Raw genomic sequence first — 27,812 nt, 5'->3', positions numbered from 1 at the left:
CTTTACAGGGTAATCAAACTTAAAGAGCTCAGAGGACCCCCCTCTGTCTTAGGTTCAAAGTACAGCAAACAAAGATAAACACTCTAGTAAAAGGTACATTACAAGTTGAGAAAACAAAGTAAATCTAAGACGCCTTGCCTGGCTTTTTACTTACAAGTTTGAAATAGGAGAGACTTGTTTAGAAAGATGGAGAGAACCTGGATTGATGTCTGGTCCCTCTCAGTCCCAAGAGCGAACCACCTTAAAACAAAGAGCACACACAAAAGCCTTCCCCCCCCCAAGATTTGAAAGTATCTTGTCCCCTTATTGGTCCTTCGGGTCAGGTGTCAGCCAGGTTACCAGAGCTTCTTAACCCTTTACAGGTAAAAGGATTTGGAGTCTCTGGCCAGGAGGGATTCCATAGCACAGTACACAGGAGAGCTGCCACCCTTCCCTTTATAGTTATGATAGGGGGACTACACAAAAATGAGAAAGTTAGTTAAACAGAAATTAAAGGGTACAGTGCCAAAAGTGAAATCTCTGCAAACTGCATGGAAACTTGTTAAAGACACCATAATAGAGGCTCAATTTAAATGTATACCCCAAATTAAAAAACCTAGTAAGAGAACCAAAAAAGTGCCACTATGTCTAAACAACAAAGTAAAAGAAGCAGTGAGAGATAAAAAGGCATTCTTTAAAAAGTAGAAGTTAAATCCTAGTGAGGAAAATAGAAAGGTGCATAAACTCTGGCAAATGAACTGTAAAAATATAATTAGGAAGGCCAAAAAAGAATTTGAAGTACAGTTAGCAAAAGACTCAAAAAGTAATAGCAATTTTTTTTAAGTGCAACAGAAGCAGGAAGCCTGCTAAACAACCAGTGGGGCCACTGGACAATTGAGATGCTAAAGGAGCACTCAAGGACGGTAAGGCCATTGCAGAGAAACTAAATGCATTTTTTACATCAGTCTTCACATCTGAAGATCTGAGGGAAATTCCCAAACCTGAGCCATTCTTTTTAGGTGACAAATCTGAGCAACTGTCGAAGTTTGTGGTATCAGAGGAGGTTTTGAAACAAATTGATAAACTGAACAGTAATAAGTCACCGGACCAGATGGTATTCACCCAAGATTCTGAAGGAACTCAAATGTGAAACTGCAGAACTACTAACTGTGGTTTGTAACCTATCATTTAAATCAGCTTCTGTACAAAATGACTGGAGGATAGCTAATGTACTGCCAATTTTAAAAAGGGCTCCAGAGGTGATCCCAGCACTTACAGGCCGGTAAGCCTGGCTTCAGTACCAGGCAAACTGGTTGAAACTAATCTACTGGAATTCTTTGAGGAGGTCAACCAGCATGTGGACAAGGGGGATCCAGTGGATATAGTGTACTTAGATTTTCAGAAAGACTTTGACAAGGTCCCTCACCAAAGGCTCTTAAGCTGTCATGGGATAAGAGGGAAGGTCCTCTTATGGACTGGTAACTGGTTAGAAGATAGGAAACAAAGGGTAGGAATAAATGGTCAGTTTTCAGAATGGAGAGAGGTAAATAGTGGTGTCCCCCAGGGGTCTGTACTGGGACCAGTCCTATTTAATATATTCATAAATGATCTGGAAAAAGGGGTAAAGAGTGAGGTGGCACAATTTGTAGATGATACAAAACTACTCAAGATAGTTAAGTCCCAAGCAGACTGCGAAGAGCTACAAAAGGATCTCACACAAGTAGGTGACTGGGCAACAAAATGGCAGATGAAATTCAATGTTCATAAATGCAAAGTAATGCACACTGGAAAACATAATGCCAAATATACTTATAAAATTATGGAGTTTAAATTAGCTGTTATCACTCAAGAAAGAGATCTTGGAGTCATTGTGGATAGTTCTCTGAAAACATCCACTTGATGTGCAGCATCAGTGAAAAAAGCAAACAGGATGTTGGGAATCATTAAGAAAGGGGTAGATAATAAGACAGAAAATATCATATTGCCTCTATATAAATCCATGGTACGCCCACATCTTGAATACTGCGTGTAGATGTGGTTGCCCCATCTCAAAAAAGATATATTGGAATTGGATTAGGGGTATGGAACAGCTGCCACATGAGGAGAGATTAATAAGACTGGGACTTTTCAGCTTGGAAATGAGACAACTAAGGGGGGATAGGATAGATGTCTATAAAATCATGACTGGTGTGGAGAAAGTAAATAAGTAAGTGTTATTTACTCCTTCTCGCAGGAACTAGGGGTCACCAAATTAAATTAATAGGCAGCAGGTTTAAAACAAACAAAAAGGAAGTATTTTTTAACACAACGCACAGTCAACCTGTGGAACTCCTTGCCAGAGGGTATTGTGAAGGCGAAGACTATAACAGGGTTCAAAAAAGAACTAGATAAATTCCTGGAGGATAGGTCCATCAATGGTGATTAGCCAGGATGGGCAAGGATAGTGTCTCTAGCCTCTGTTTGCCAGAAGCTGGGAATGGGTGATAAGGGATGGATCACTTGATGATTACATGTTTTGTTCATTCCCTCTAGGGCACCTGGCATTGGCCACTGTTGGAAGACAGGATCCTGGGCTAGATGGACCTTTGGTCTGACCCAGTATGACCGTTCTTATGATGACAGGGGGCGCCATATGGGGTGAAACATAATTCCCTGGTCTAGCTACAAGGAGGTGAACCTGCAGTGAGTGGAGCCCTTTACATAGGGGCTCTGTGTGCCCCCCACGTGCCAAGGGCTCCCATCTTCCCCCTATGGCAGGGGTTCTGTATACACCCACATTCCCCTCTTGTCCACCCCCATCCCTCCCTTCTCCAACATGGCAGGAACTCTGTGTGCACCCCTTCCCCCAATTTCGCCTTCCCCAGGGGGTCTATATGCTCCTCCAATACCAAGATCCCTCTTTCTCTCCCACATCTTAGGGACTCTGTGCTCTTTATCCCCCCACATTGTCTGTGTCTCTCTCTCTTCTTCTTCTTCTTTTCTTTTTAATCTATAGACAACTACAGAGGTGGTTGAAGCTGGTGGCTCTGCTAACCAGATGCCACGGACTCCATATGTCTCCCATTTTCCTCTTTTGGATTTTCCAATTTTTGTGAAAATCAATAGGGTTCTGCCATTGATATCTAGAACATTCCCTGAAGTTTTGGAATTTATTAGCTGACGTTGATCTTTGCTCAGCCCCAAAGGGAAAGCTACTGCCCTCGGTGCTCCAGTGCAATTCCAGTGGGGTTTACTCAAAATTTACACTAATGTAAATGAGGAAAGAATTTGGCCAAAAGTACTGGGGATATTTTTTTGGTTCTCTCCCAGGTCAAAATAGCAGCACTAGCTTCTCTTTATGATATTACATTCTCCAACTCAACTCTGGAAAAAACTATAACACCACCACCCAACCCTTTCCTCGAGAGGCAGGAAAGGTTTATTTTTATTACTTTGTTTCTGTCACATGAAATTATTTTTAGATCATGTACCTTACATAACTTTCATATAACTCAAAGTACTAGAATCACCAGTCTCTTATATAAAAGGAACAAGCCAACTGAAAGCTAAACTGTAGTCGTCTTTTCAGATAAACACTCTTTCCTCAAATCCAACATCATCCTTACGCATATGTATCTAAAACAGTGCTGACTTAACCAATGAAAAATGTGCTACATTTAGTCGATGGGAGCAAAATTCAATTATTTCTTCTTTTACAGGTCTTATTTTAAAGTTTTTAACCCCCAAAACTAATGAATGAAAAGAAGTTTTCAGACTTGGGCTTGTTTCCAAAACCTACTTATAAGCTATAGCCTATTTTTATGTGGTACCACAGCTGCAGACTTCTAAAAAAGCATACAGAATACATGCTAAGGAGACAGTCAAGCATCTTCTAAATATTGCGCCAGTTAAAATGAACAGCTCCCTGGAGCACTTCGGCATATAAGCAAAGCTCAATGGACATCAAGCAGAAGATATGAAAAAGGATGGAATGGAGATCCAAAAAGTTAGGATGTCTGTGAATACAGATAAAAAATGTGAGGAAGCAAAACTGTACCAGTACAATGAACCAACTACAGTAAAAAGCCCTCATCAGACAAGACAAAATAAGAATAACTGTCAATAGTTCAAGGTCTCTTGCTTCCTTCTCTCTCACACACACACAATTAACTTGATCTGAATTGCTATTCTCAATTACTTGATAGAAAGGGAAAAACAAGAGTATTTTATGTTCTATGACAGGAAGAACAGCACATCATGTCACAATTCATCTTCTCCAAGGACATATGAGATTTGTCTGATTTCATAGATCATTTTGTTGCCAAGAAGTCAGATGATAGCTGCTTTCTGCATTTCAGACTGTAGCATATGCCCTAATCTACTGAACTGCACACCACAAAAGTAGGTCTCTAAACCTATCATTATATCTTACATCAACAAATTCCATTAGAATGTAGAAATGTTATTCCATTAAATACCTTCTCTTGCAAGCAGCATATTAAACTGCTTTCCATTTGGCACAAGCAGGGAGGAGTAAATCTTTGTCCAGTTGACATCACTGAAACCAAAAATTTAGCACCATGGTAATTAGGCCCAGACATACAATTTAAAAATAAAGCCCAGAATCCTAAATGATACAAAAGTACTAAGGCAACATAAATATTTTCCCTGCTGAATTCAGATGTTTAACACAAGGAAAATGCTATTTCTATTTAACATTTTTAAGAGCTCCGGGGGGAAAAAAACCACAAAGATCTTTGTAGCATTGACTCAACTACACTTTCTAAATCAGTACAGGCTAGAGCACTTTGTTTCATGACATAATACTGTTCCATCTCCACCCCCTGTGTGATAATGTATGCATGGTTAGATGGACTGTGACAGAGGGATTTTCTTTAGGCAATTTACACTTGAGCATTCGACAATGTTCTTGGTACTTGCCCTTTACAGTGATCATGGTTGAAAGCTTACAGACTGTGACAGATATCAAAGGCAGCATTATGAACACTGAACGTAGCTATGAATGCTTTTTATATAATATATATATATATATGCATGCAAAAGAATATGGGGCTCTGGCTAGCCAAGTCCACAGGTTTCTGTGACTTTGACAAGAAGAATACCAGTATTGGTTTGGTTTTGTTCTTTTCAATTGTTCTTCTCCTATGCATTGGACAACCTCCCAACCCATGTTTTATAGACCCCTCCCACTAACATCTTTAAAAGAGATTTGAATACAGAGAGGCACTTCTTCCATGACTCCCATGTGTGGAAAAAAAATGAATTAAAAAAAATCCCCTAGATAAAAAGTCTCTGTAACAGGGATGCTCTTGATAACTGGCATCTTGCACAGTTAAAGTACACAGTCAGTGCTCACCACATAAGCTTATCATTATAGCCACTTGATTCTTTCTGTAGCATGTGGATATTTTAAGCTAATCTTTGACATTTGGCACTTATATTTCTGGCACTTATTTATTCAGGATGAAAGGTACTATATAAATATATAGTTACTGTTTTATACATCATAATTTTCTGCTCTTTTTTCTTTGTTGCCTCAGGCAAGGGTTACAGCAGCCAAATGCTGGACTACCTCACCTACTCCTAAATATCAGAATGCAAGAGGGACTTAGGATAATTTTATAAAATAAAAAAATCTTCAACAGTAGAGAAACAAAGCTTCTGTAATTGTTCTGTAGAACCTACGTATGTTTGGAAAGTATTACTGCAATAAAATCCCAATGTAATTCTGTCAAATGTTGTGTGGGAGTAGAAACAACAAAGGAATGGGTGGGAAGAAAAATATTACAGTGCATCTGCTTATGCTCTTACAATCAATCAGCAGGACTACAAGTCTATGCATTACTCAGATAAATTTGCTGGCCAAGAGAATAAATTCCCTCAAGGTTACATTTCAAATTCTAATGCCACAATTTTAGTAGCAGCTTGGTGTAATTTGGGAAAGGTAGGAGCTATACACTCTTCTAAACACTGGACAGGAGAGTGGAGGAGCAAAGCCCTAACAAGGAGTTGTAGGCAAAAATCTGACCTGCTTTAAAGAAAAAAAGAGATTGGGATGGGCAGATAGCTGAAATGTACATGTTATCAACTGTGTCTGAAACTAAGGATAAAGTCCAGAGAGCGCTTTGCCTTGTTGCAAACCTCCCGCACTTACAACAAGGTATCAGAGTGAAATCAAGTACAGCAAAATGACTGCAGCACTGAGCTCAATTCACTCTAACATTTAAGCTCTACTTGGTGCCGGGGACGGTGGCTGTCAGGAAATCAGTTATGGCTCCTGATCCTGCCCCAGCATAGCCCTGATGTGAAAGTAACTAGAAACTGTTCTTTTGCCACTGTCCCTTAGGGACCTTATGCCAGTAGAGGATCAGTATAGCAAAATTCCACTCTTCCACACACCCCACTTACTCCCAAGTAGTTTGTGCCAGTAGAGAATTCTCTTCAGCAAGGGGGAATTCTTCACTGACCATTTCCAGCCACAATTCAGACACTTTGTACCATCTGACCATTACAAAATGGTCACAACCCATTGTTTGTTACACCAATATCTATAATACTATTTGGAAAATACATTAAACAATATAAATGTTTTAATTATTATTGTCCCTTTACAACACTAGCACTGAAATAAGTCAGAACTGTTTCTTACAATGATATAGATATGATGTTTCCAATATAAACTAGTTAGGGACTCAGAAACCATTCAAAATTGGAGGGCAAACTTTGCACTAGTACTTACCCAGACACATTCTTTTAAATGGTTTCAATTAGCTTTTGAATTTCAAATTGACAGTTTTGGTTTTAGATGTTTTTGCCAAGCTCTAGACCATGAAATTTATCGTACTTTTTAAGCCTTAAATTAACTAGGCTCCTTTGGCAGTTTGGAAAAAAATCTTTTTGAAGCAGCCAAGTTTACAAAATTAACTTCTGTGCATCAACTGCTTGGTGTTTTAATTGTGACAACCCAACCTTCCTTTGAAATGAACTGTAGGCATGACTGTCATCACAAACCATCTTTTCCCCATAAGATCCATCATATTAAGAACACAAGAACATAAGAATGGACATAATAGGGCAGAATACTGGTCTATTTAGCCCGGTATCTTATCTTCTGACAGCAGCCACCAACCGAACAGGGCAATTTATCGAGTGATCCATCCCTTGTCTTCTTGTTCCAGATTCTCGCTGTCAGAGGTTTAAAGACACCCTGAGGGGTTTCATCCCTGACCATGTTGGTTGATAGCCATTGATAGACCAATACTCCATGAACTTATCTAATTCTTTTTTTAACCCATTTATACTTGTGGCCTTCATAACGTCTCCTGGCAATAGGTTCCACAGGTTGACTGTGCATTTTATGAAGAAGTACTTACTTGTGGTTGTTTTAAACCTACTTGCCTATTCATTTATTGGGTGACCCTTGGTTCTTGTGTTATGAGAAGGGGTAAATAACACTTCCAGATTTACTTTCTCTTCACCAGTCATGATTTTATAGATCTCTATCATATCCTCCCTTAGTTGTCTCCTTTCTAAACTGAAAGCCCAAATACACTATCTCAACTGGATCACCCTTATCTATGTTTGTTATTCCCCTCAAAGAATTGTAACAGATTGATGAGAGGCATGATTTCCCTTACAAAAGCCATGTTGACTCTTCCCCAGCATATTGTGTTCACCTATGTGTCTGATAATTCTGTTCTTTACTATAATTTCAACCAAATTTGCCTGGTACTGAAGTTAGGTTTTTTTGGCCTGTAATTGCCAAGATTACCCCTGGAGCCTTTTTTAAAAATCGGTGTTACCTTAGCTACCCTTCAGTCATCTGGCACAGAGGCTGATTTAAGCGATAGGTTACATATCACAGTTAATAGTTCTGCAATTTCATATATGAGTTCCTTCAGCACTCTTGGGTGAATATCATCTGGTCCTAGTTACCTATTACTGTTTAATTTATCAATTTATTCCAAAACTTCCTCTAATGACACCTCAATCTCAGACAGTTTCTCAGATTTGTCACCTAAGAAGAGCTCAGGTGTGGAAATCTCCCTTACATCCTCTGCAGTGAAGACCAATACAAAGAGTCATGAAGAGGATGCTGTGGTTCCTGGAGTGAGAGAGGGGCTACAGACCTGAGAGAGAGAGGGAGTGACGGCGTGCGACCATGGGAAGGGGCGTCGACCTCCTGAGCCAAGCCCCAGAGCGGCCTGGAGGAGGCGCCAGCCTGGCAGTCAGTGGAGTCCCCCATCACAGTCTCTAACCACCTCTTTTACTTTGCTGTTTATCCCTGGTGGCATTTTTTGGTCCTATTACTGTTGGGGGAGGGGCTCTTTGGGGTATACATATAGTTTTAGCATCTATTATAGTGTTTTTCAAAAGTTTTCATGCAGCTTGCAGGCATTTAATTCTTGTGACTGTTCCTTTTATTGTCTGTTTAACTAGCCTCCTCATTTTTGTATAGTTTTGTATATTTAAATGCTACTGTGGTTGGTTTCTCTGATATTTTGCCCCCTCCAAGGATGTTAAAATATAATTACATTATGGTCGCTATTACTGCGCAGTTCAGCTACTTTCACCTCTTAGACGAGAGCCTGTGCGCCATTTAGGACTAAATCAAATCTCCCCTTGTGGGTTCCTGGATTAGCTGCTCCAAGAAGCAGTCATTAAGGGTGTCTAGATATTTTATCTCTGCATCCCATCCTGAGGTGACATGTTTCCAGTCAATATGTGGATAGTTGAAATCCCCATTGTTATTAGGTTTTCTGTTTTTGTAGTCTCTCCAATCAACCTGAGCATTTCACAGTCACCATCACCATCCTGATCAGGTGATCGATAGTATATTCCTACTGCTATATTCTTATTATTCAAACGTGGAATTTCTATCCATTGAGATTCTATGGTACAGTTTGCTTCATTTAAGATTTTTAGTATATTTGACTCTATGCTTTCTTCACATATAATGCCACTCCCCTACCAGCACAACCTACTCTGTCATTTGTATATATTTTGTATCCTGATATTACAGTGTCCCATTGATTATCATTGTTCCATCAAGCTTCTGTGATGCCTATTATATCAATATCCTCATTTAATACCAGGCACTCAAGTTTACCCACCTTAGTATTTAGACTTCTTGCATTTGTTTATAAGAACTTATATCATTTCTCAATATTTAGTTGTCTGCCTTCATATTAAATCTGGTGACACGCCCAAGTCCCACAGAAATGAAAAAATAGGGGTACCATTTATTTCAGTGGGAATTAACATGAACATAAATCTTAAAGTAAAAATTTTAAAAAACCATGATTATATTAGCTCATTTAGTTACATTTTTATCTCTACTTCCTCTTGCTATTAGGCTGCTCCTTCTATGAAGTGATGAATTGGCACTTTCAAAAAGCCACACCTCCTTGCGATGACTGAAATTAACTGCCAAAGTCTTGTCAGAGGGAGGTAGGGGCCAAGTCTCAGTTTACTGCTACAGGAAAGAGGCCCAAATGGCAGTGCTTAGAAACAGTGCTTACAAACATTTTGAATACGATAACTGAATGAGAGGAGTGAGAAAGCCATAGTGCAAAAGTTTAACAATGGAATCCACAACTTCATGGCAACAGAATGTCCTTACTCACATTTCTATCATATGCATGATTTGGTCTGACCAAATGGATTTCTGGAAGCCACATCAAAGGGCTAATGGATAAACATTTTGTGAGCATATTTAGAATTGATGACAGCCCATAAAACAACACTCTGAACAGGAGTGTTATATACAGTCAGTGAACTTCCAGTTTCTGCCTACAAATGGTTTCTGTCCTTATATGCATGCATCTATGTATGTGTATCAGATCCGAAACATGGACATTTTTCATGTTCTTTTATTCCCTGGAGTTTTTCCCAGTATTGCAAATTGCAGGAGGAGATTGGTTTTTTTTAGTAGGGAGAGGAAGAGGAACGAGTAAGTACATAAACTGCTATTTCCCTTGTGGAACAGGCTTTGTTATATTAATCATTTATTGGGAAGAAACTTCATGTTCCAGTATCTTAGCATCACTATAATTCAGGCCATTCCTAGGATTTGTCACTTAGAAAGTTCTATCTAATCTAAAATTTCGCTAAGTGGAATACAGTATTTATTAATACATTTTGTGCTTGTAATACTCAAAGTAGAGCCACACTTATTCTGTAAAAACAGAGGCGCAAAAAGCAGGGTGAACAGTCCTGCAACTGTTATGCATGGTCCTAAATAAGCTAATGATACCCTTCTGTTATGTTGTACAGTATTTATACTAGATCACAGAATTAGGAACCATTTAAAATGTATATTCTCTGAACTGTATTTAGACAAGCATTTTTCTCCACTTATTAACTGGAAAATCAAGTAGAGTATGCACAAGTTATCAAAGGATGGGTGTGTGGGAAAGTTATGAGTTTTCTGCTTTGAAAACTTTTCAGTAGATTGACTATTTTGCAACTTCATGGTTAGGGAATTAATAACAGGCCTGTAGTTTCTTGGATCACTTTTTTCCCCCTTTCTTAAAAATAGGAATTATATTAGCAATTCTCCAGTCATAGAGTATGACCCCCAAGTTTACAGCTTCATTACAAATCTTTGCTACTGGGCTTGCAATTTATGTGCCAGTTCCTTTAATATTCTTAGATGGAGATTATCCGGGCCCCCCGATTTAGTCCCATTAAGCTGTTTGAGTTTGACTTCCATCTCAGATGTGGTAATTTCTACCTCCACATCCTCGTTTCCATTAGCCACCCTGCCGTTACCCCTAAAATCTTCACTAGCCTCATTAAAAAACTGAGGCAAAGCATTTGTTTAGGTGTTGGGCCATGCCTAGATAATCTTTAATCTCCACCCCATTCTCAGTGTTTAGCAGTCCCACTTCGTCTTTCCTTGTTTTCTTTTTATTTATATGGCTATAGAAACTCTTACTATTGGTTTTCATTCCCTTTGCAAGGTCCAACTCTGCTTGGCTTTTGGCAGTTCTCACTTTATCCGTACACTTTCTGACCTCAAAGAGGTAACTTTCCTTGCAGACGCTTGCTCATCCAGCTTGGTCTGCAAACCTTCCCTATGAATTTTTTTTCCCCTTGCTTGGGATGCAGGCTTCAGATAGCTTCTGCAACTTTGACTTAAAATAATTCCAAGCCTCCTCCACATTCAGATCCTTGAGTTTTTCAGTCGAGTCCACTTCCTTAACTAATTCCCTTAATTTTTTAACGTTAGCTCTTTTGAAATCAAGGACCCTTGCTATAGATCTATTTTTGTTTATCCTTCCATTTAGTTTAAACTGAATTAACTCATGATCACTCAAACCAAGGTTGTCTTTTACAACCAGCTCTTCTATGAGGTCCTCACTACTCACTAATACCAAATCTAAAATGGCTTCACCTCTTGTTGGTTCAGTGACTATTTGGTGAAGAAATCTGCCAGCTATTACACCCAGGAAAATCTGGGCCCTACTGTTATTAGGAGCACTTGTCCTCCAAGCTATATCTGATAAATTAGTCTCCCATAATCACACAATTCCCAGTAGTATTTATTTCATTAAAAACATGAAAGAGGTCTTGTCAGGGTTCCCTCCCCACTCTAAACTCTAGGGTACAGATGTGGGGACCCGCATGAATGACCCCCTAAGCTTATTTCTACCAGCTTAGGTTAAAAACTTCCCAAGGCATAAATTCCTTCCTTGCCCTTGGTATCGCTGCCACCACCAAGTGATTTAAACAAACATTCAGGGAGGGCTACTTGGAGCCCTATCTCCCCCAAAATATCCCCCCAAGCCCCTACACTCCCTTTCCTGGGGAGGCTTGAGAATAATATCCTAACCAATTGGTTACAAAGTGAGCACAGATCAACCCCCCTGGGTCTTTAGGACACTGAAAAACAATCAGGTTCTTAAAAGAAGTTTATTTGAAAAAAAAAATTAAAGGATCACCTGTAAAATCAGGATGGAAGATAACTTTACAGGGTAATAAAAAGATTCCAAACACAGAGGATTTCCCCTCTAGGCAAAATTTTAAAGTTACAAAAACAGGGATAAACCTCCCTCTTAGCACAGGGAAAATTCACAAGCTAAAACAAAAGATAATCTAACATATTTCCTTGCTATTACTTACTATTTCTGTAATATTAGATGCTTAGTTCAGATATGGCTTAGAGAGATGTATTTTCCCTACCCTGGCTCCTCGCTGACCCAGAGAGAACAAAGGAACCCGAAAACAAAAACCTCCCCCCACAGATTTGAAAGTATCTTCTCCCCTTATTGGTCCTTTTGGTCAGGTGCCAAGCAGGTTATCTGAGCTTCTTAACCCTTTACAGGCTAAGGAGGGATTTTATGCTACCCTTAGCTGTATGTGTATGACAGGTCTCTATTCATATCCAAACCAGATTCTGGTGGTCTGTCGTACACCCCAAATACTATGTCAGGGGAACCTCTAGTAGTTTTCTTCCCCAAAGTGATTTTGGCCCAAACAGACTCTGTCTTATCCATTCTCACAGCTTCTTGTAATGATAGTAGATAAAGTTTTCAAACCAATATGATTTAAGTTTGTGGTGGCCCTTTAAAAAAATGCTACAAATCTTTTGAGAAGATTTAATAAGCTATTATTACCTGTAACTTCATTATATAATGGATCAGGAGCACTATTACAGATAAAGTGGTGTCATGTCATCTCCTTAAAAGTTGACTTGTTTAAGTCCTCTAAAATCAACAGGCTTCATTGTATTTCTTTGACATTTGGTGTGTCTCAGGAGGGTTCAGTGTAGGGTTAGTGTTCCAAATGTGGAGTCATTTGAGCCAGGGGTTCTGGAAATAAAAGCCGCCTCCTCCCCCAGTAATTTTTAAAAATGTTTCTAGTTTGCTCAGAGCTAGAGATCAAACCATAGTAGTGATGCGGATCAAAAGGCTCTCAATCTATCAAGTTTTACCCGAGGTAGTGCATGGCACCCACTAAATATCTGGGGGACCCAAACTGAGAATGGTATTTAAGAAAATGTACATATATTACAGTGTGTATGAGCCAATATGGAAAAAAGGCCAAAGGGTTTCCATTCCTATTTTTTGCACCTTAAACTCAAATTTTATAAGTGTTCTAAAATCCAAACGGTTACTCAAATTGCCTTGAAAATTGGTGTGCCTCATAGGGGTTTTAGGGTAGGGCTAGTGATCCAAATTTGAAGTCATTTGACCAAGGGATTCCTAAATTATTGTGCCCCTCCAAAAAACACACACCCTGTTTTCTTCTGTTGACTTGTACTGTTAAACTGAGAGGTACTAATGACTGGATGAATCACAAACATCTTGATGGCTGTGAACTCACCCTTCAATTAATGTATCTAAGGATAAATTAATCACAATCCCCCATGTAAGACAAAAGGAGTTTTGAAATGAGTGGCTGGAGGCTGCTGCAATTTGTGAGTAATGGGTGGCAATTTCATTTGGGGGGGAATGTAATCAAAGTGTTTGGGAGAAAAATTAGACATGTGAATGCTTCTTGAGAGGGGAGAACATTGGAAGTTCAAGTGAAGGAGGTATAGTACCCCCCAGCTCTGCCAGTGCAACCCAACTCTCCTGCGGCACACAGCTCTGCCAGTGCACCTCAACCTCACTGCATCCCAACCTTTCTGCACGCCAACCACCCTGAAGCCCATCCTTCCTGCACCTCCAGGACTGACAGTGCACCCTAGCCACCCTGCAGCAGCCAACCCTTCCTGCACCTCCAGGTCTGCCAGTGCACCCCAACCACCCTGCAGCCCAACCCTAATTAATTTTTCCTTTCTGTCCTTTTAATAGATGGAATCCTGTAGATGAGAGTGAATGGGTTGTAAAAGGAGGCAAAGAGCTTGTACATTTCAGCAATTGTGGGGTTGGCAGAGTAAAGGTACACGTGTTAATGGGCATATTGGGGCATTGTTGAGTTAAGATTGCTTGGGCAACTTTAACATCACATCTCCTGGTGTTCAGAAATTTCAGTTTTGCTCAACTCAATGTTCTGCAAAGGGGCATCATACTACCAAGCAACCTTAACTTTATGTTAACATTTTTTCCCATTGCATTGCATTGTATTAAAGTCTAGTCCATACCACAGCTACGGTTACCAAAATCTCTAATGTACAAACATTGATACACATTACAATGCACAACATCAGACTGGCTCTGCATCATGCAGTGATCTTCACAGACAAATACATACCTTAAATTTTCTACCATAGGTGCCCAACTAGTTGCACATTTGCTAATGGTGGTGTTCTGAAGGTCCCTGCTTACTGTTCAAAACATATCGCTTTAGAAGCTTTTATAATATTATGTCTCCTACTGTTGATTTCTCACTCAGGTTCAGAAGGCCAAATTTGCTATTGTTTTAATGCAAAACTTTAATTGAGACTTTGGCTCATAAAAACAGCACCTTTCTGTTCCATCGAGTTTTTAATGCATTCCAAGATTCTTTGGCATAAAGTGCATCATAAGAGTTTAATTCTATATTGTATCTGATTGCATGAATAGTTAGATGGTTCCAGTTTTTACCAGAGTAACAGTGTATCATTTGGGTGGCAAAACATGCATTAATCTCCTGTGAAAAACAAGTACTGAAAACCCTCAATGTTCACTTGTTTTATTTTCTGTTTCTTGGGTTACATTTTAAAGGTGTATATGCCACCACTCCCATGAACATCAGCAGGGAACTTGTGGCTAAATCTCCACCTAGGGTTTCAAAAATCTTTGCTGCTCAGTTCAAGAACATTTCTCTTGTTGGGCCACTGAAAGAGACAGGTGAAGATAGCCACAGAGAATATACATGGGCCTTCTGCTTTAAAACTTTTAGGTTAAAATTTTTGGATATTATAATGCTTGCAGTGAAATACTATAATTTTGATATACATCAAGTATGATTCAGGAAGGGTAAATACAATAGCTACTCAGAACTGTTGCTAAAAATTCACGTGACATAAATTAGGGTACAGCTAACAATTTAAGACTTAAGACTTTGTTCAGTAAGGTTGCATTTCATGTAGCTAAATTCATAACTGATGGCATATTAACCACTCAACCACAATGGCCATTGCAGAGTTTTCAGAAGCTTGATCATTTGGCAGCAAAAAGGATTACACTAACTTCTCTCTAGGGTTCCTAGCTGTCATAATTCAAAGCCGTAGCTAAAGATATAACACTATTAAAGGACAAAACACTATTAAAGCAGATAAAAATATGAAACAAGTATGATTTTTAAAAGACTATGATAAAGATATAGTACTCCTATATTTCATTACAATTAGAAAACTGAAGTTTAAAAAAGGATTCTGGCTTAGTAGCTTGATTTTAGCAGGGATTTCTAGTGCTGCCATAATTAAGTTTGCATCAGCATTTCCATTATAAATGTACAACCAAAAAAATGTATTCCATGATGTAACTTGGCATAAAAAGTCCACATCTCAGGCACAAGTTTTCTACCACCACAAATTTGGTTTGGCTGATTTTAAGCTATAAATCTGGAAATTAAAAAAATTGAGAAAGTGGAAAAAACCTTAAGATAGTAGCTTTCAATTTCAAAACAGCTAACATTTAAATGGAACTTGCAGCTAGTTAGCTAGGTTCACCAGAACATTACTCTAGTTTTACACTGGAGTAACTCCACTGAAATACAGTGGTGATCAGAACCAATTAGCTCATTAAAGAGCTAATTGTTTTTTATATTAAAAACTAAGTTAATTCAACAACTGATATTTATCTTTGCATGGGTTTACAACCTCTCTTCAAAGTATTTTGTACTTACAGGAGCACTTCATTTATTCACGCTGACTAGAAGACCTAGTGCAGATTCCCAGATCAGAAAATGAACAAGGAAGTTCAAGGGCACTACATGGCCAAATGTAGTTTGTTTGTTTTTATTTTGACACATACAGCTAACTTGTCATTTAAAATACTGAAACTTATTTCACTAGCATTAGGGTTTAACCTCTGTTAACATAGTTTTGTTTTGTTTTTGTTAAAGGCAAATATCCACATAAGGAACGCACCACTTTCATAAAGATGAACTTGCGACATAGCTGAAAATAAAAAGGAGCAGTTAAAGTTCCATATTTTACCTGAGCTCTCTCACCTTAGAACCCAGTAGTCCTTATGCAGGTGTACCACACTCTCCCTTACACCAAGGCTGAATTTGACCTGCTGTTTTGAAAGCAAATATTAAAGCCAACATGTACAGAGTGCAGTGGGCTGGCAAATGGAAGTTACTAGTTTTCAAATATGAGTCACTCTTTTTCCAGATTCACACTGACCTGTTCTGGGTACTTGCTCCCGACTATTTCTGCCACAGTGTTAAAGGAACCAGTATCAGGATAGGTCTTGGCTTCCATCTTCAGGGTCACAACAATCCTGGTGCCTCGGGAAGACATCCGTGCCATCATTTCGGCATCTTCCACTGAAATACAAGCTGTAGGAATCTTCGGCACATCAGACTGGTACTGCTGCCACCCAGTGTGAGGGCTACAACAACAACAAAGACTGCATTAATGATCTAAATTTGCAGGTTATTTTAACTAGTCTAGGGTTATTAACACAGCACGTTTTGTGTAATTAATTATTAGTAAATAAAACTATATGCACTGGCAGTTAAGGTTGCAGCAGGGCACACCCCATTCACCCAAAAGCTTAAGACTAGAAATAAGAAGTTGAGGGGAAAGACTGATGTATTCCTTTCCACCTTCATATTGTCTACAACACTATTGATGATGCATTCCAACCCTCCTTAAGACTTTCACTTTCCTCTCCAACAGATATCCAAAAGCTCTACATACTCCAACTTCATCAAACTTGTACTCTAACACAAAACTTTAACAGTAACCTCGTATACTTTTATAACCATTGTATCAACAGATCAGCACATCTGACTGTCTCACATTCGTTCACTTGGGAAGTTATTCTGTCTTTACTAGTGTGGCAGAATTCAATTTAAATGATAAATGTTGGCTAACATCGATTTCAGCTGACACACTGAAATTGATGAAAAAAATCCATCTGTAAAGGTCAGGTGAGCGCAGCCTTCTCCCCACACCTTGTGCCTGCAGGGATCAGGTGTCACTAGCCCTGTGGCAGGGCAGGGAACCCTCTGCAGGAATGAGTGAATAGGGCTGTGATAGTAGTGCTGCAGAGGGCTCCCTGAACAACCACAGGGCCGGCAACTCCTGATCCCTACAAGCACAAGGAAGGCTGTGGTCCTGGCGAGACAGAGTGGAGAACCCCAGCCAGGACTACACGGAGGAGGAGCCCTAGACTGTGGGGGAGGCCATTCCACTGCTGAAGGGATTCCTACCCAGGCAGGAACTGTTCAGCAGCCGAGGGCTTGTTCTTCTCCTTGCAGCCTGTCTGGGGGTCTCTGCTCTGCCAGGTCAGGACCACAGACTCTCCCACACCTTGTGTCTCAGTGTCTGGGGCCTCACCCTTGCCGCCCCACGGTCAATGCTGGGAACCCCTGGCCGCCACACTATCAGTGCTGCCCTAACCCCAACCCTACCCCTTCTTAATTTCCCACAACTGTAAAAATAAAAAGTTAAACGTTTTTAAACATATATAAAAAATTGATATTAATCACCAAATTGCAAAGAAATAAAAAAATAGTATTCTGCCAAGGCTAGTCTTAACACTGCCAAGGTCACTGTGACCCATAGATCTTTGATGCCAACTGACTGGCAGTAGGGTGACCAGATGTCCCGATTTTATAGGGACAGTCCTGATTTTTGGGTCTTTTTCTTATATAGGCTCCTATTACCGCCCCCCACTCCTGTCCCAACTTTTCACATTTGCTGACTGGTCACCCTAACTGGCAGAGGGCACAGAGGGTTTTACAGGGATCCCCTGGGTCAGATATATGCATAATAGTTCACTGGAAGGTGTCATGTGAGGTCACTATTGAGATCCAGTAGCCCACTAGTTGTCATAATTGTTGAGAAATGGATGTACGGATAATACCTATGGAGTTATGTATCTATACTAAAATTTGTGTGTTCTTAAAGTCTTGGAGTTAAGGCAGGCCACCAGGAGGTGATCTACCTTGGAAATGTTCCTTTCAGACAGGAGGTAGCAGACACCTAACTCCTGATCTGGTAATTTGTGTATGGGATGTCTCATGATGCAGGCCTACTTGCATACTGAGCCAGAGAAGAAGAGGTTGAGAAATCTACAAGATGAAACCAACAACAGGAGGTGTCCTGTTTGTGAATAAAGACAAAGGATGGAACTTGCACATCTTGTGGAGGGAGCAAAGGAACATTCTGGGTCCTTCACCTAGGAGGCAAGCTGACAACTTGTCTCATGAAAGGAGGATCTCAGTCAACCTGGCTGTAAAGCACTGCAAGGATTTTGGTCAGCGTTACTCTACAAGATATGAAAGTATCTAGCTAGTTAAGTCTAGGCGCTAGACTGAGTTGATTTTCTTTTATCTGTAACCATTTGTTTCCAATACTTTTACTTGCTATTACTTAGATCTCTGTGCTTTCTTACATAAACTTGTTTCACAGATCTAATTGCTGTGTGTTAAGTGGCCTGGGTATCTGAGGCCAAACAGTTAAGCTGGGGTGCACGGTTTCTTTGTAAGTAGTGAATCTGTGAATACTGTAAGTGTCCAGTGCACCAGGGGCTGAACACTCCATGGGGATGCTCGGAGGTCTCGAGGCTTTGAATGTGCCCATTGCTAACCTGCGCACCCAGATAACATGGGTATAAATAGCAGTGTAGACAGTGAGGCACTGCTTAGGCGAGTACAGACACACCAGAACACAGCTCTCTATGTGCCCAAGCAGCGCCTCCCGCATCTACGGTCAGCAATGTAGTGTCCCGCTGCTGGAGCCTTCCCCTGCCACAGTGAAAGACTCTGGCAGCACGGAGCTTTCTACATGCCACCAGTGAGGCCAGTGGGGGCCTAGAGGAGAGTGCTTGTATTGCTTGTGGAGCATGGGAGCTGACCTCCGGCAGGCACAAACAAGGCTTCCTCACATTAAGGGCAGGTAATAGCGAGGTGCCCGATAATCCTGAGTACCCACAGGAAGCACAAGTCACTGCTAAAGCTTTGCGTTAGAGTGCGTTACAGTGGGTTCTTAAATATTGGAGGATTCGCTACTTGATGACTACTACACCAGGAAGAAAAGTGGAAAAGTCTCAAGTTGCAGTGGGGGAGGTTTAGATTGGATATTAGGAAAAACTTTTTCACTAGGAGGGTGGTGAAGCACTGGAATGGGTTACCTAGGGAGGTGGTGGAATCTCCTTCCTTAGAGGTTTTTAAGGTCAGGCTTGACAAAGCCCTGGCTGGGATGATTTAGTTGGGGATTGATCCTGCTTTGAGCAGGGGGTTGGACTAGATGACCTCTGCTAGTCTGCTATTCCTTAATTTTTGAGTGATTAACTATGTAATCTTAATAATGTTCTTTTAATGTAGCGTTTTTGCATGTATAATATAAAATGGCCTGGGAAAGATATCATTTTATTATATGGACTTCAAGTTAGACCGCCACATCAGCAGCAAAACCTGGCTCTGGTCTTGGCAGAATGCTTGTCTACTTCACTTTTCATAAGCATCATATTAACAACATTATAGCAAATGGCAGCATGAACTCAACTCATTTATAAAGCAAAAGTAGTTCAACAAAAGATGTCAAATTAGACAAAACAATTACAAATTCTCACACAATACACCCTAAATTTTGCATACAATGTAAGCAATAAAACACTTTCACTTAGATATTTGCTGACCAAATAATGCAAACACACAAAACCAAATTCTGGACTCATGTAACAAGGAATAGCTCCACTGAAGTGCCTGTTTACATCAGCGTTAAATTTGCTCAAAATTTTCAAAAACCAGGATGAGACATCTTATTTTGTCTCATGCCACTGCTGATTTTTTAATATACAAAACAGAACCAGGCAATAGAGTTATTATGGACCAAAACTGTACATCAATAACTAGAGCTTTTAGCACTTTATATTTCAAATGTATTTGGGAATTCCCAAATTTCAAAGAAGCCATTTGAAGCAATGTGCTTAGTGGTCCCTGTTTATGACTATTTGTCATACAATTATACAATGCTGACTGGAATGACAAATATTAACATTGCAGTGAGACCCTGCCATGACTATTAGGCAAGATTCTGAAGAGGCTGAAAACTTTGAAGCCAACTCTTGTTTTTATGAACTTCCTAACTAGTGAGGTAAGGTTGGAAGGACAGATTTTATTGCTGCTTTCAAACCAGATCATGGACATACATACTGACCATTTTCTGCGTAGTATATATATATATATATATATATATATATATTTGCATGTTAAAAATGCCTCACTCTTGGAAAGGATAGTACTGTGTTTAGCAATTAAGCATGCAATTTGTAAGAGTCGAGTATGTTTATATGAAACTAATCTCACACTTTCGCACATTTAGCAAGAATTCAGAAGAGAAATGCTACTTTCTCAAATTCTTCCAGACTGGATAAAAACACTAGAAAATACTATTGAGGAAAAAAATTCCAATGGCTAGGGAATGAACTTGATTACTTGGACAGATCTTTCCAATTTTTCTCATATGAGTCTATAAAAAAGCCTCCTGCAATCTAGACAACATTAACGAAACACACTACACTGATAACACTGTGCCTTTAGAACAAACATTTAAGGAACACCATTAATTTTAGAAAGAACTAATGTAGTTTTAGTATTAGAGGTATTGAGGCCCCCTTCCCCAACCAAATTTCTTTACCTTTCTAATCACATTTTCCTATTTCTTTTAAAATGTTTTTATGCCACAATGGGGATAAGAGACCTACACAAATACGAGGGGAGACTGACTGTCTTTAGTGACTAAACATACATTGCTGTAAAATGCACAATTATTGGTCCTCAAGATTTTTTGAGCTACAATAATCTTCATTAGCAACAGAGGGTCCTGTGGCACCTTTAAGACTAACAGAAGTATTGGAGCATAAGCTTTCGTGGGTGAATGCCCACGAAAGCTTATGCTCCAATACTTCTGTTAGTCTTAAAGGTGCCACAGGACCCTCTGTTCCTTTTTACAGATTCACACTAACACGGCTACCCCTCTGATACTTAATAATCTTCATTGTTACTTGTAACTATAGTGAGTACAAAATTTTCAAACAGAACTGGGATTTGTAAATTGATGGTGTCCTTTTCAATTAGTTTAGTAGTTTCCTCCTAAAGGGCTCAAAATACTGTTCAAAAACTATGGTCCTGATTCAGCAGAGCATGTTTCAATACTTTGCTGAATCAGACCCTACCATCCCAGTTCCGCAGCCCTATTCGGTCAAAACTCTGTATTCAGTTGAAAAGATTAAACTAAGTTAATAGTATTTTGCCTAAGTAATAACAGCAGTGTTGTGTCCTATATGCAAAGGGAGACACTTCACCCACCACTAAATTTCAGCCATCTGAATGTGAGGCAGCACGATGTACAACAAGGAAGCAAGAACGTATTTTGGCAAAAGTGCTTAGGTAAATCCCTGATCTTACAAGAAATGCCACAGGGTCTCATAGGTCCATGTAGAGTTAACGTGATTTCAATTTAAGTTCTCATCTGAAAAGATGTACACAGTTACATTACAGGGGACCGGTGGTGCAAGTAGAATTCATTTCTTACCAGTACGCTGCTCCAGCTAAAGTAGGGGGCACGTGACCTCCTGACATGACTCCTCCATGCCCCGCCCCCAGCCCGGGGCTCCACGCTCTCTCTCCACCCCCCCATGATCCATCCCACATTGCCTGGGAGGGGGCTCTGGCCTCCTCCCGCTGCACCAGAGACTTCTGAACCGCCAGGTTCTCCGGAATCACAGCGGTAAGAGTAGCGGTCCCACCCCCAGCCCTGTCCTCCTGCAAGGCTGCTGTACAGACCCCAGACAGGACTCAGGAGACACAGCTGCGTTGAAGGGCTGGGGGCGGGGCTGGGGGCGGTACAGCTCCTCCTGTGTCTCTTCCTGTGTCTTTCCGATATGGAGTACGGGCTATAAATATCTTACTAGTACAGCGTGCCGGAGTGTACCGCCCTACTTGCACCACTGCATGGGACTCAGTACTTTGGAATAATAGAAAGATGGCAGAATCCAGATTGATGGCCACAGGAGTCTGTGTTTAATGTACTATACCATCCTCTCTGGGTAGGATATACTCATTTTGACTCATTAGCCCAGACCTTGCATAATTATTTCTGTTTTGTCCTTTACCATACTGTAATGTCACAAAAAATAATACATTTTAAAAGTATGAGCAGACACAAAAAACACATTTTCAAATAATAACAATTTTCAGCTACAGTGCTAGAAATTATGTTTAATATTTTGTGGTGTGTTTGGGGATTTACTCGGGATGCTGATGATGAGAGTTTCCAAAAAATAACTGAGATGAAAGGTAAGTGACAACTCCCCTTATAACTATTCACATTCTGAGAAAGCACGCAGTGCAACAAGTGATACAAAATCAAGAACAATTTCAAAACCCTCACATTTTAATGAATCCATTCACCTGGGTTTCCTGGCAGCATTGTTTCTTAGCACCGATAGGCAGCATACACTGCACTGTCATAATTCAGTTTTATCACCACCTGTATTGATTTTTCTTCTACTGTGATTTCCCAAATGTTCAACTAAAAACTAAAAGCATATTTGTTTCTCCAATATAAATAGTGATTACATTTCCTTCAGATGCTCCATCCTAGAAGTTGCTCTGTAAGCGTGACTAAAGTTTCTAGATGACAAATTAAGATGTATACACCCTAGAGCCTCATGGGTAGTCTAACATTTTCAGGTAAAGTTAACCTTGGCTACATCCACAAGCTATTTTCTCCACTGTTAAAATTTTTTTAGATGGTAACCATTAGCTTTTTCAACTAACTTCTGTGTTGCTGAGAATTATTTTTTTTAAAGCAGCAGAGTACACATAACATGCTTAATTTGCTGTTGGCAGACAAGAAATCCCCTGGCAAGCAACTAGCTCAGTTAGTATCAGACTCTGCTACTGTCTCAAAAGGTGCAAGTTATGGACTCTAAGTATCATCAACCTGAAAATGAGGCAATGCCACAGTGCTGTATACTCCTAATCCTAGATCAAACATATTGTTAGACTGGAAGGTGTTAATGGCTACCATCAAGCAAATCTTTGATTATTAGTCGATCACAAAGCTGGTTAAAGTCAATGGGTGTGCAAAGCATGCTTCATTCAGGTTAAATGGAAGGAGCAATTAAACCCCTTTTACATAGTGGTAGCTGAAAAAGTACAAGCCACCACCCAAGGCACTGGGCTATCTGGCAAGATTTGTGCAGAGATGTATGGATAAAACTAGAAGGGGACACTGATCATCTAGTCTTGTCTCCTGTATAACACAGGCCATAGGACTTCCCTGAATTAATTCCTGTTTGATCTAGAGCATATCCTCTAGAAAAACTTGATTTAAAAATGGCCAGTGATAGAGAATCCACCACAATCCTTGGTAAATTGTGGTAAGAGCAAGACCCAACACAGGAAGGGTTTCTCTGGAACTGACTGCAAATGCAGGGGTTACAGGATGGTTAAGCAAGCTGTGCATGTGAGGCAGAAAGCAGAGAAAGTCAGGAGACTGGCAGAGAAGTGAGTTGTGAGAATGGTCCTGAGAAGGAAAAGAGAGACTGAGCTTCCTGGAGCACAGAACTCACTGGAAATGCAAGTTTGGAAGCTGGGAGCAAGAAAATGGTATGCTGTTTGTTTCTATTGTGTTAAGGGAAATGAGACTCTGGGTACATTCTTTGTAAATAAACAAGATTGCACCACAGAAAGTACCTGACTATCATCAATTTCTTCTCATAATGGAAACATGACAAAGCCATGAATATTGACTAACTGAGAGGCAACAGTATTAAACAAAACCAGACTAACACCAATTCTTGAAACTTCCTACTTGTAGGTAGGCAACACTCACCTTCAACTTGATCCACTACCATATATCCTTTATCTTAGTTTATTATTCATCAGCAAGTCCTGTCAATGTGACAATGCTCTCATCCAATGGAAAAATAGGAATTATTTTTGTAAGAGTCTATGGTACATTAACTCCTGCAGCACTTAGATACCACTATGATAGGTGCTTTTTTGATAGATTACTATAAGTCCTGAGATGCTAGATCTATCCAGTTAATTTCTTTTTTATAGTTAGAATTGGTAGATGAAGGTAAGTGCATCTAGCAAGATGTGTCCTTTACAAACCTAATAAAAGTAGTATAAAGTCATGCTTTTCACTCAGTATATGCATGAGCATCCTGAACAGTTGACAAGAATGAGCTAACAAAAAATGAAAGAATTTAAAAAAAAATCCAAATGCATACCAATTCATGAGATGCTTGAGTGTTAAGGAAACTAGCAGAGGAAATTCAGGAGGCTCTGACAATAATTTTCACTACATGAGTGTAAGGAAATAGAACTAGAAAAAGACAGACATGGCACATATCAAAAGAATGGTAGAAAGGGAAAAAAACAAAAGAACAAAACAAAAAAGAAAAAGAAACTGCCATTCAATTAGTCTGCTGTCCATTCTGGGTAAAATAGACCAATATGGAGTCACTAAAGGATGGGGAAGAACAGATGTACTGCTGCAGTGCTCCTTAGAGAGGTCAGTTCTGACAATTTGTATTGGAGTATTTGACCTTCCACAGCCCATTACTTTGTTTCTTGATTGCTAATCCTTATCTCCAAGAGCAACCTAAAATGCCCAAGAAACAAGCTTCATAGAGTCAAGTATCAGGGGGTAGCCGTGTTAGTCTGTATCTACAAAAACAACAAGGAGTCTGGTGGCACCTTAAAGACTAACAGATTTATTTGGGCATAAGCTTTCGTGGGTAAAAACCTCACTTCTTCGGATGCAGAGAGTGAAAGTTACAGATGCAGGCATTATATACTGACACATGGAGAGCAGGGAGTTACTTCGCAAGTGGAGAAAGCACTGTTTCAACTTCAATCAGATGCTGCCAAAGAAAATGCCTCTCAAGTCTAGGCCTTATAATACCATACTCTAGGTGGAAGGGTAGATGTGTCTTTACAAAAACTCCACTAAGATTGTAGAACAGGGGTTGGCAACCTTTCAGAACTGGTGTACCGAGTCTTCATTTATTCACTCTAATTTAAGGTTTCTCATGCCAGTAATACATTTTAATGTTTTTAGAAGGTCTCTTTCTAGAAGTCTAAAATATATAACTAAATTACTGTTGTATGTAAAGTAAATAAGGTTTTTAAATGTTTAGGAAGCTTCATTTAAAATTAAATTAAAATGCAGAGCCCCCCGGACCGGTGGCCAGGATCCAGGCAGTGTGAGTGCTACTGAAAATCAGCTCGTGTGCCGCCTTTGGCACACGTGCCATAGGTTGCCTATCCTGTTGTAGAAGGAAACAAACTGATGACATGAACATTAGAATGTTTACAATAATTTATTTCAGCCATTATACACACAACTATATGAAAAACATTCAGATTGCAAAGTCAAGCACTCAGAAGCTAGGAAATGCCAGAATTAAGGTTGCCTGTACCACTTCAATTCAGCACCTTTCTGTACATGCATTGTGATACAGTCTAATTATATGATCACATACTATTTTTTTCACAGGACCCTACCCTCATTCAATATGGCAGTCCCACAGAAATTAGTGATAAAATAGCTGGCCTGGAACTTTACACAAAGGGGCATGATGATGATGATGATGATTATTCGTGAGTTAATTAAAAAAAAATCTTGAGAAGAATGAGTTGCAAGTTAGTTGCCTATTCCCATAGCAAGTACATCAGTTCTCATTGATAGGATCATACCCTTTTAGTGCCTGCAGTTCTCCATTACAGATCCTGCATTTTGTGAGGGATGGAAGGTGCAGAAAACAAACACACAGTAATGATAACTCAGAAAAGACCTGACCTAATACTGGGCATGCATAGGGTGCATCTGTCAAAACAACAGAATTTCAATAAATTAAGCAGCAAAATCTGAAGTGTGGAATGCAAGAGAAGCAAGAAAGACCAACTCCCTTCCTGCAGGTTCTCTGCAGACTGCTCCAACCCACAGGCAGCCAATCTCAGTTCCTCCTACAGGCAAGGCTAACTATCCAATCCAGGATCCCCTTGTAAATGGGAGCCCGCTCACTGGCTATATGCATCCCATGGAGAATGGCCTATGTTCTCTCAAACCTCCAACCCCAGAAACATGTCCTGGCTAGAATGGCCTAAGTGTCATATTATGCAACAATAGAGATAGCCAATTGTTCCCATAAAAGCATTTTTCATTGAGAAATGTCCTTTTTAAAAAAACCTCAAAGATGTTCAAGGAAAAAATAGAAAAAAATAATTGATTTCTTTTTTAGAACATTTGACAGAGATTCTGAGAGAAAAGTTTTGCTTGCTAGTTGTGTGTGTGTGTGTGTGTGTGTGTGTGCGCATGTTCAGTAGTCACCATTTCTCATGTGGGCTACAGGGGGAGCTTTTTCATTTATTTGTTAATTTTTCTATATTTACTGAATTTGGGGGTTATTTCTACCTTGGTTTTTGTCAGGTTTGATTTGTCAGCTTAGTGACACAATGGGATTTTTACAAAACCAAAAATCTTCATAACTGAAAAATACAATTTTTTAAAAAAATTGATGAAATTGTAACAGAAAATTTCAAAACCTAACAAAAATACTTTTGTATATTTTTTGACTAGTCTCAATCAGTAGGTCTGCTCTGTATATACACACTGAGTCTTATCTGCTGAGTTCAGAGCACAAAAATAAGCTTTTACTATTTTTTATTCCCATTAGCACTACAGAACAACTATGGGAGAGAAAGATCTGGTTTCTTTTCTTACATGCTCAGAGTTGCTAATAAATTCTAGTTGAAGGCCCCACTTTTGCCTCCATTTATAAACCTGTGAAGATGTTAATATGTTGATAGTTGCTCCCCGGTTCCCAAACATGTGGCATTTCCCCACAATGCACTTTGATCGCAGCAGATTACTGGTTGCTAAAATAAATAATAAGACTCTTGTACTACCATGTGCGAAGGTAATGTTTCCTGTTATCAGGGACAGATTACTCACTTTGTACTGTATGTTACATAACCCTTTCAAGATTATTTTGAACTAACATTTAATTGATGCAGTATCTGTGAAAGTATTTGGAAAATCCTAATAAACAGTATGAGATACTCAGGGCCAGATCTCATAGGCCTTAAGCAGGCAAATGTTTCATTGAAAAAAGAGTAGGGTATCAGTTCCTCTACCACATGAATTCCATTATGATTAAGATTTGGGAAGCATACATGTATCCAACACTATATGTTCATTAAAATTAGGCTCTGCCAAACAAATCTAACAGCTTTGATGTAATTATTGATTTACTAGAGCAAGGGAATGCAGTGAATACATATTTGTATTTCTCTAAAGCATTTTCTTTAGTGCCACATAGCCAAAGGAATTATATAATAACCAGATAGATTTTTTAAAAGCTACAGCATAGATTAGATATGGTTTGACAAACAAAGAGCAGAGAGCAATTATCAATGGTAAAGCTGCCAAACGGGAACCATATCACATGGAGTCAGTACTGGAACTGTAAGGACTGTTGTACCAGAGAGGAAGAAAAATCTTCACAACCCAATTCAGTCTTCAATATAAAATGGAAGTTCACATCAGCCATACTTCAGATCATGCTTTCTGCATCTTATGGTCATTAGGATGATCTTCCAGCAGTGACAGCTCCTTAAGGGAGTCAGTTAAGTAATACACCTGTTTGGCCTTCTCAGTCTCCTATCATGAACTACCCCAGTCTTCTTCCTCCTGAGTT

General features: G+C 39.6%; 1 protein-coding gene across 1 annotated transcript in view; it reads right to left on the bottom strand.

Moving 5' to 3' along the window:
- CPQ (carboxypeptidase Q) overlaps positions 1-27,812 on the bottom strand; it is a 293,090-nt gene that overhangs the window by 174,028 nt on the left and 91,250 nt on the right. Inside the window, exon 4 of the mRNA XM_026659134.2 lies at positions 16,265-16,472. Coding sequence (XP_026514919.1) covers positions 16,265-16,472 — 208 coding nt within the window. The remainder of the gene's footprint in view (positions 1-16,264; positions 16,473-27,812) is intronic.

This window comes from Terrapene carolina, unplaced genomic scaffold (assembly GCF_002925995.2).
Source record: "Terrapene carolina triunguis isolate 2854851 unplaced genomic scaffold, T_m_triunguis-2.0 Scaffold58, whole genome shotgun sequence".
In the NCBI taxonomy this organism is placed as follows: Eukaryota; Metazoa; Chordata; order Testudines; family Emydidae; genus Terrapene; species Terrapene triunguis.
Note: the sequence above shows the minus strand (reverse complement) of the source record. Positions and strands in the feature narration are given on the sequence as shown.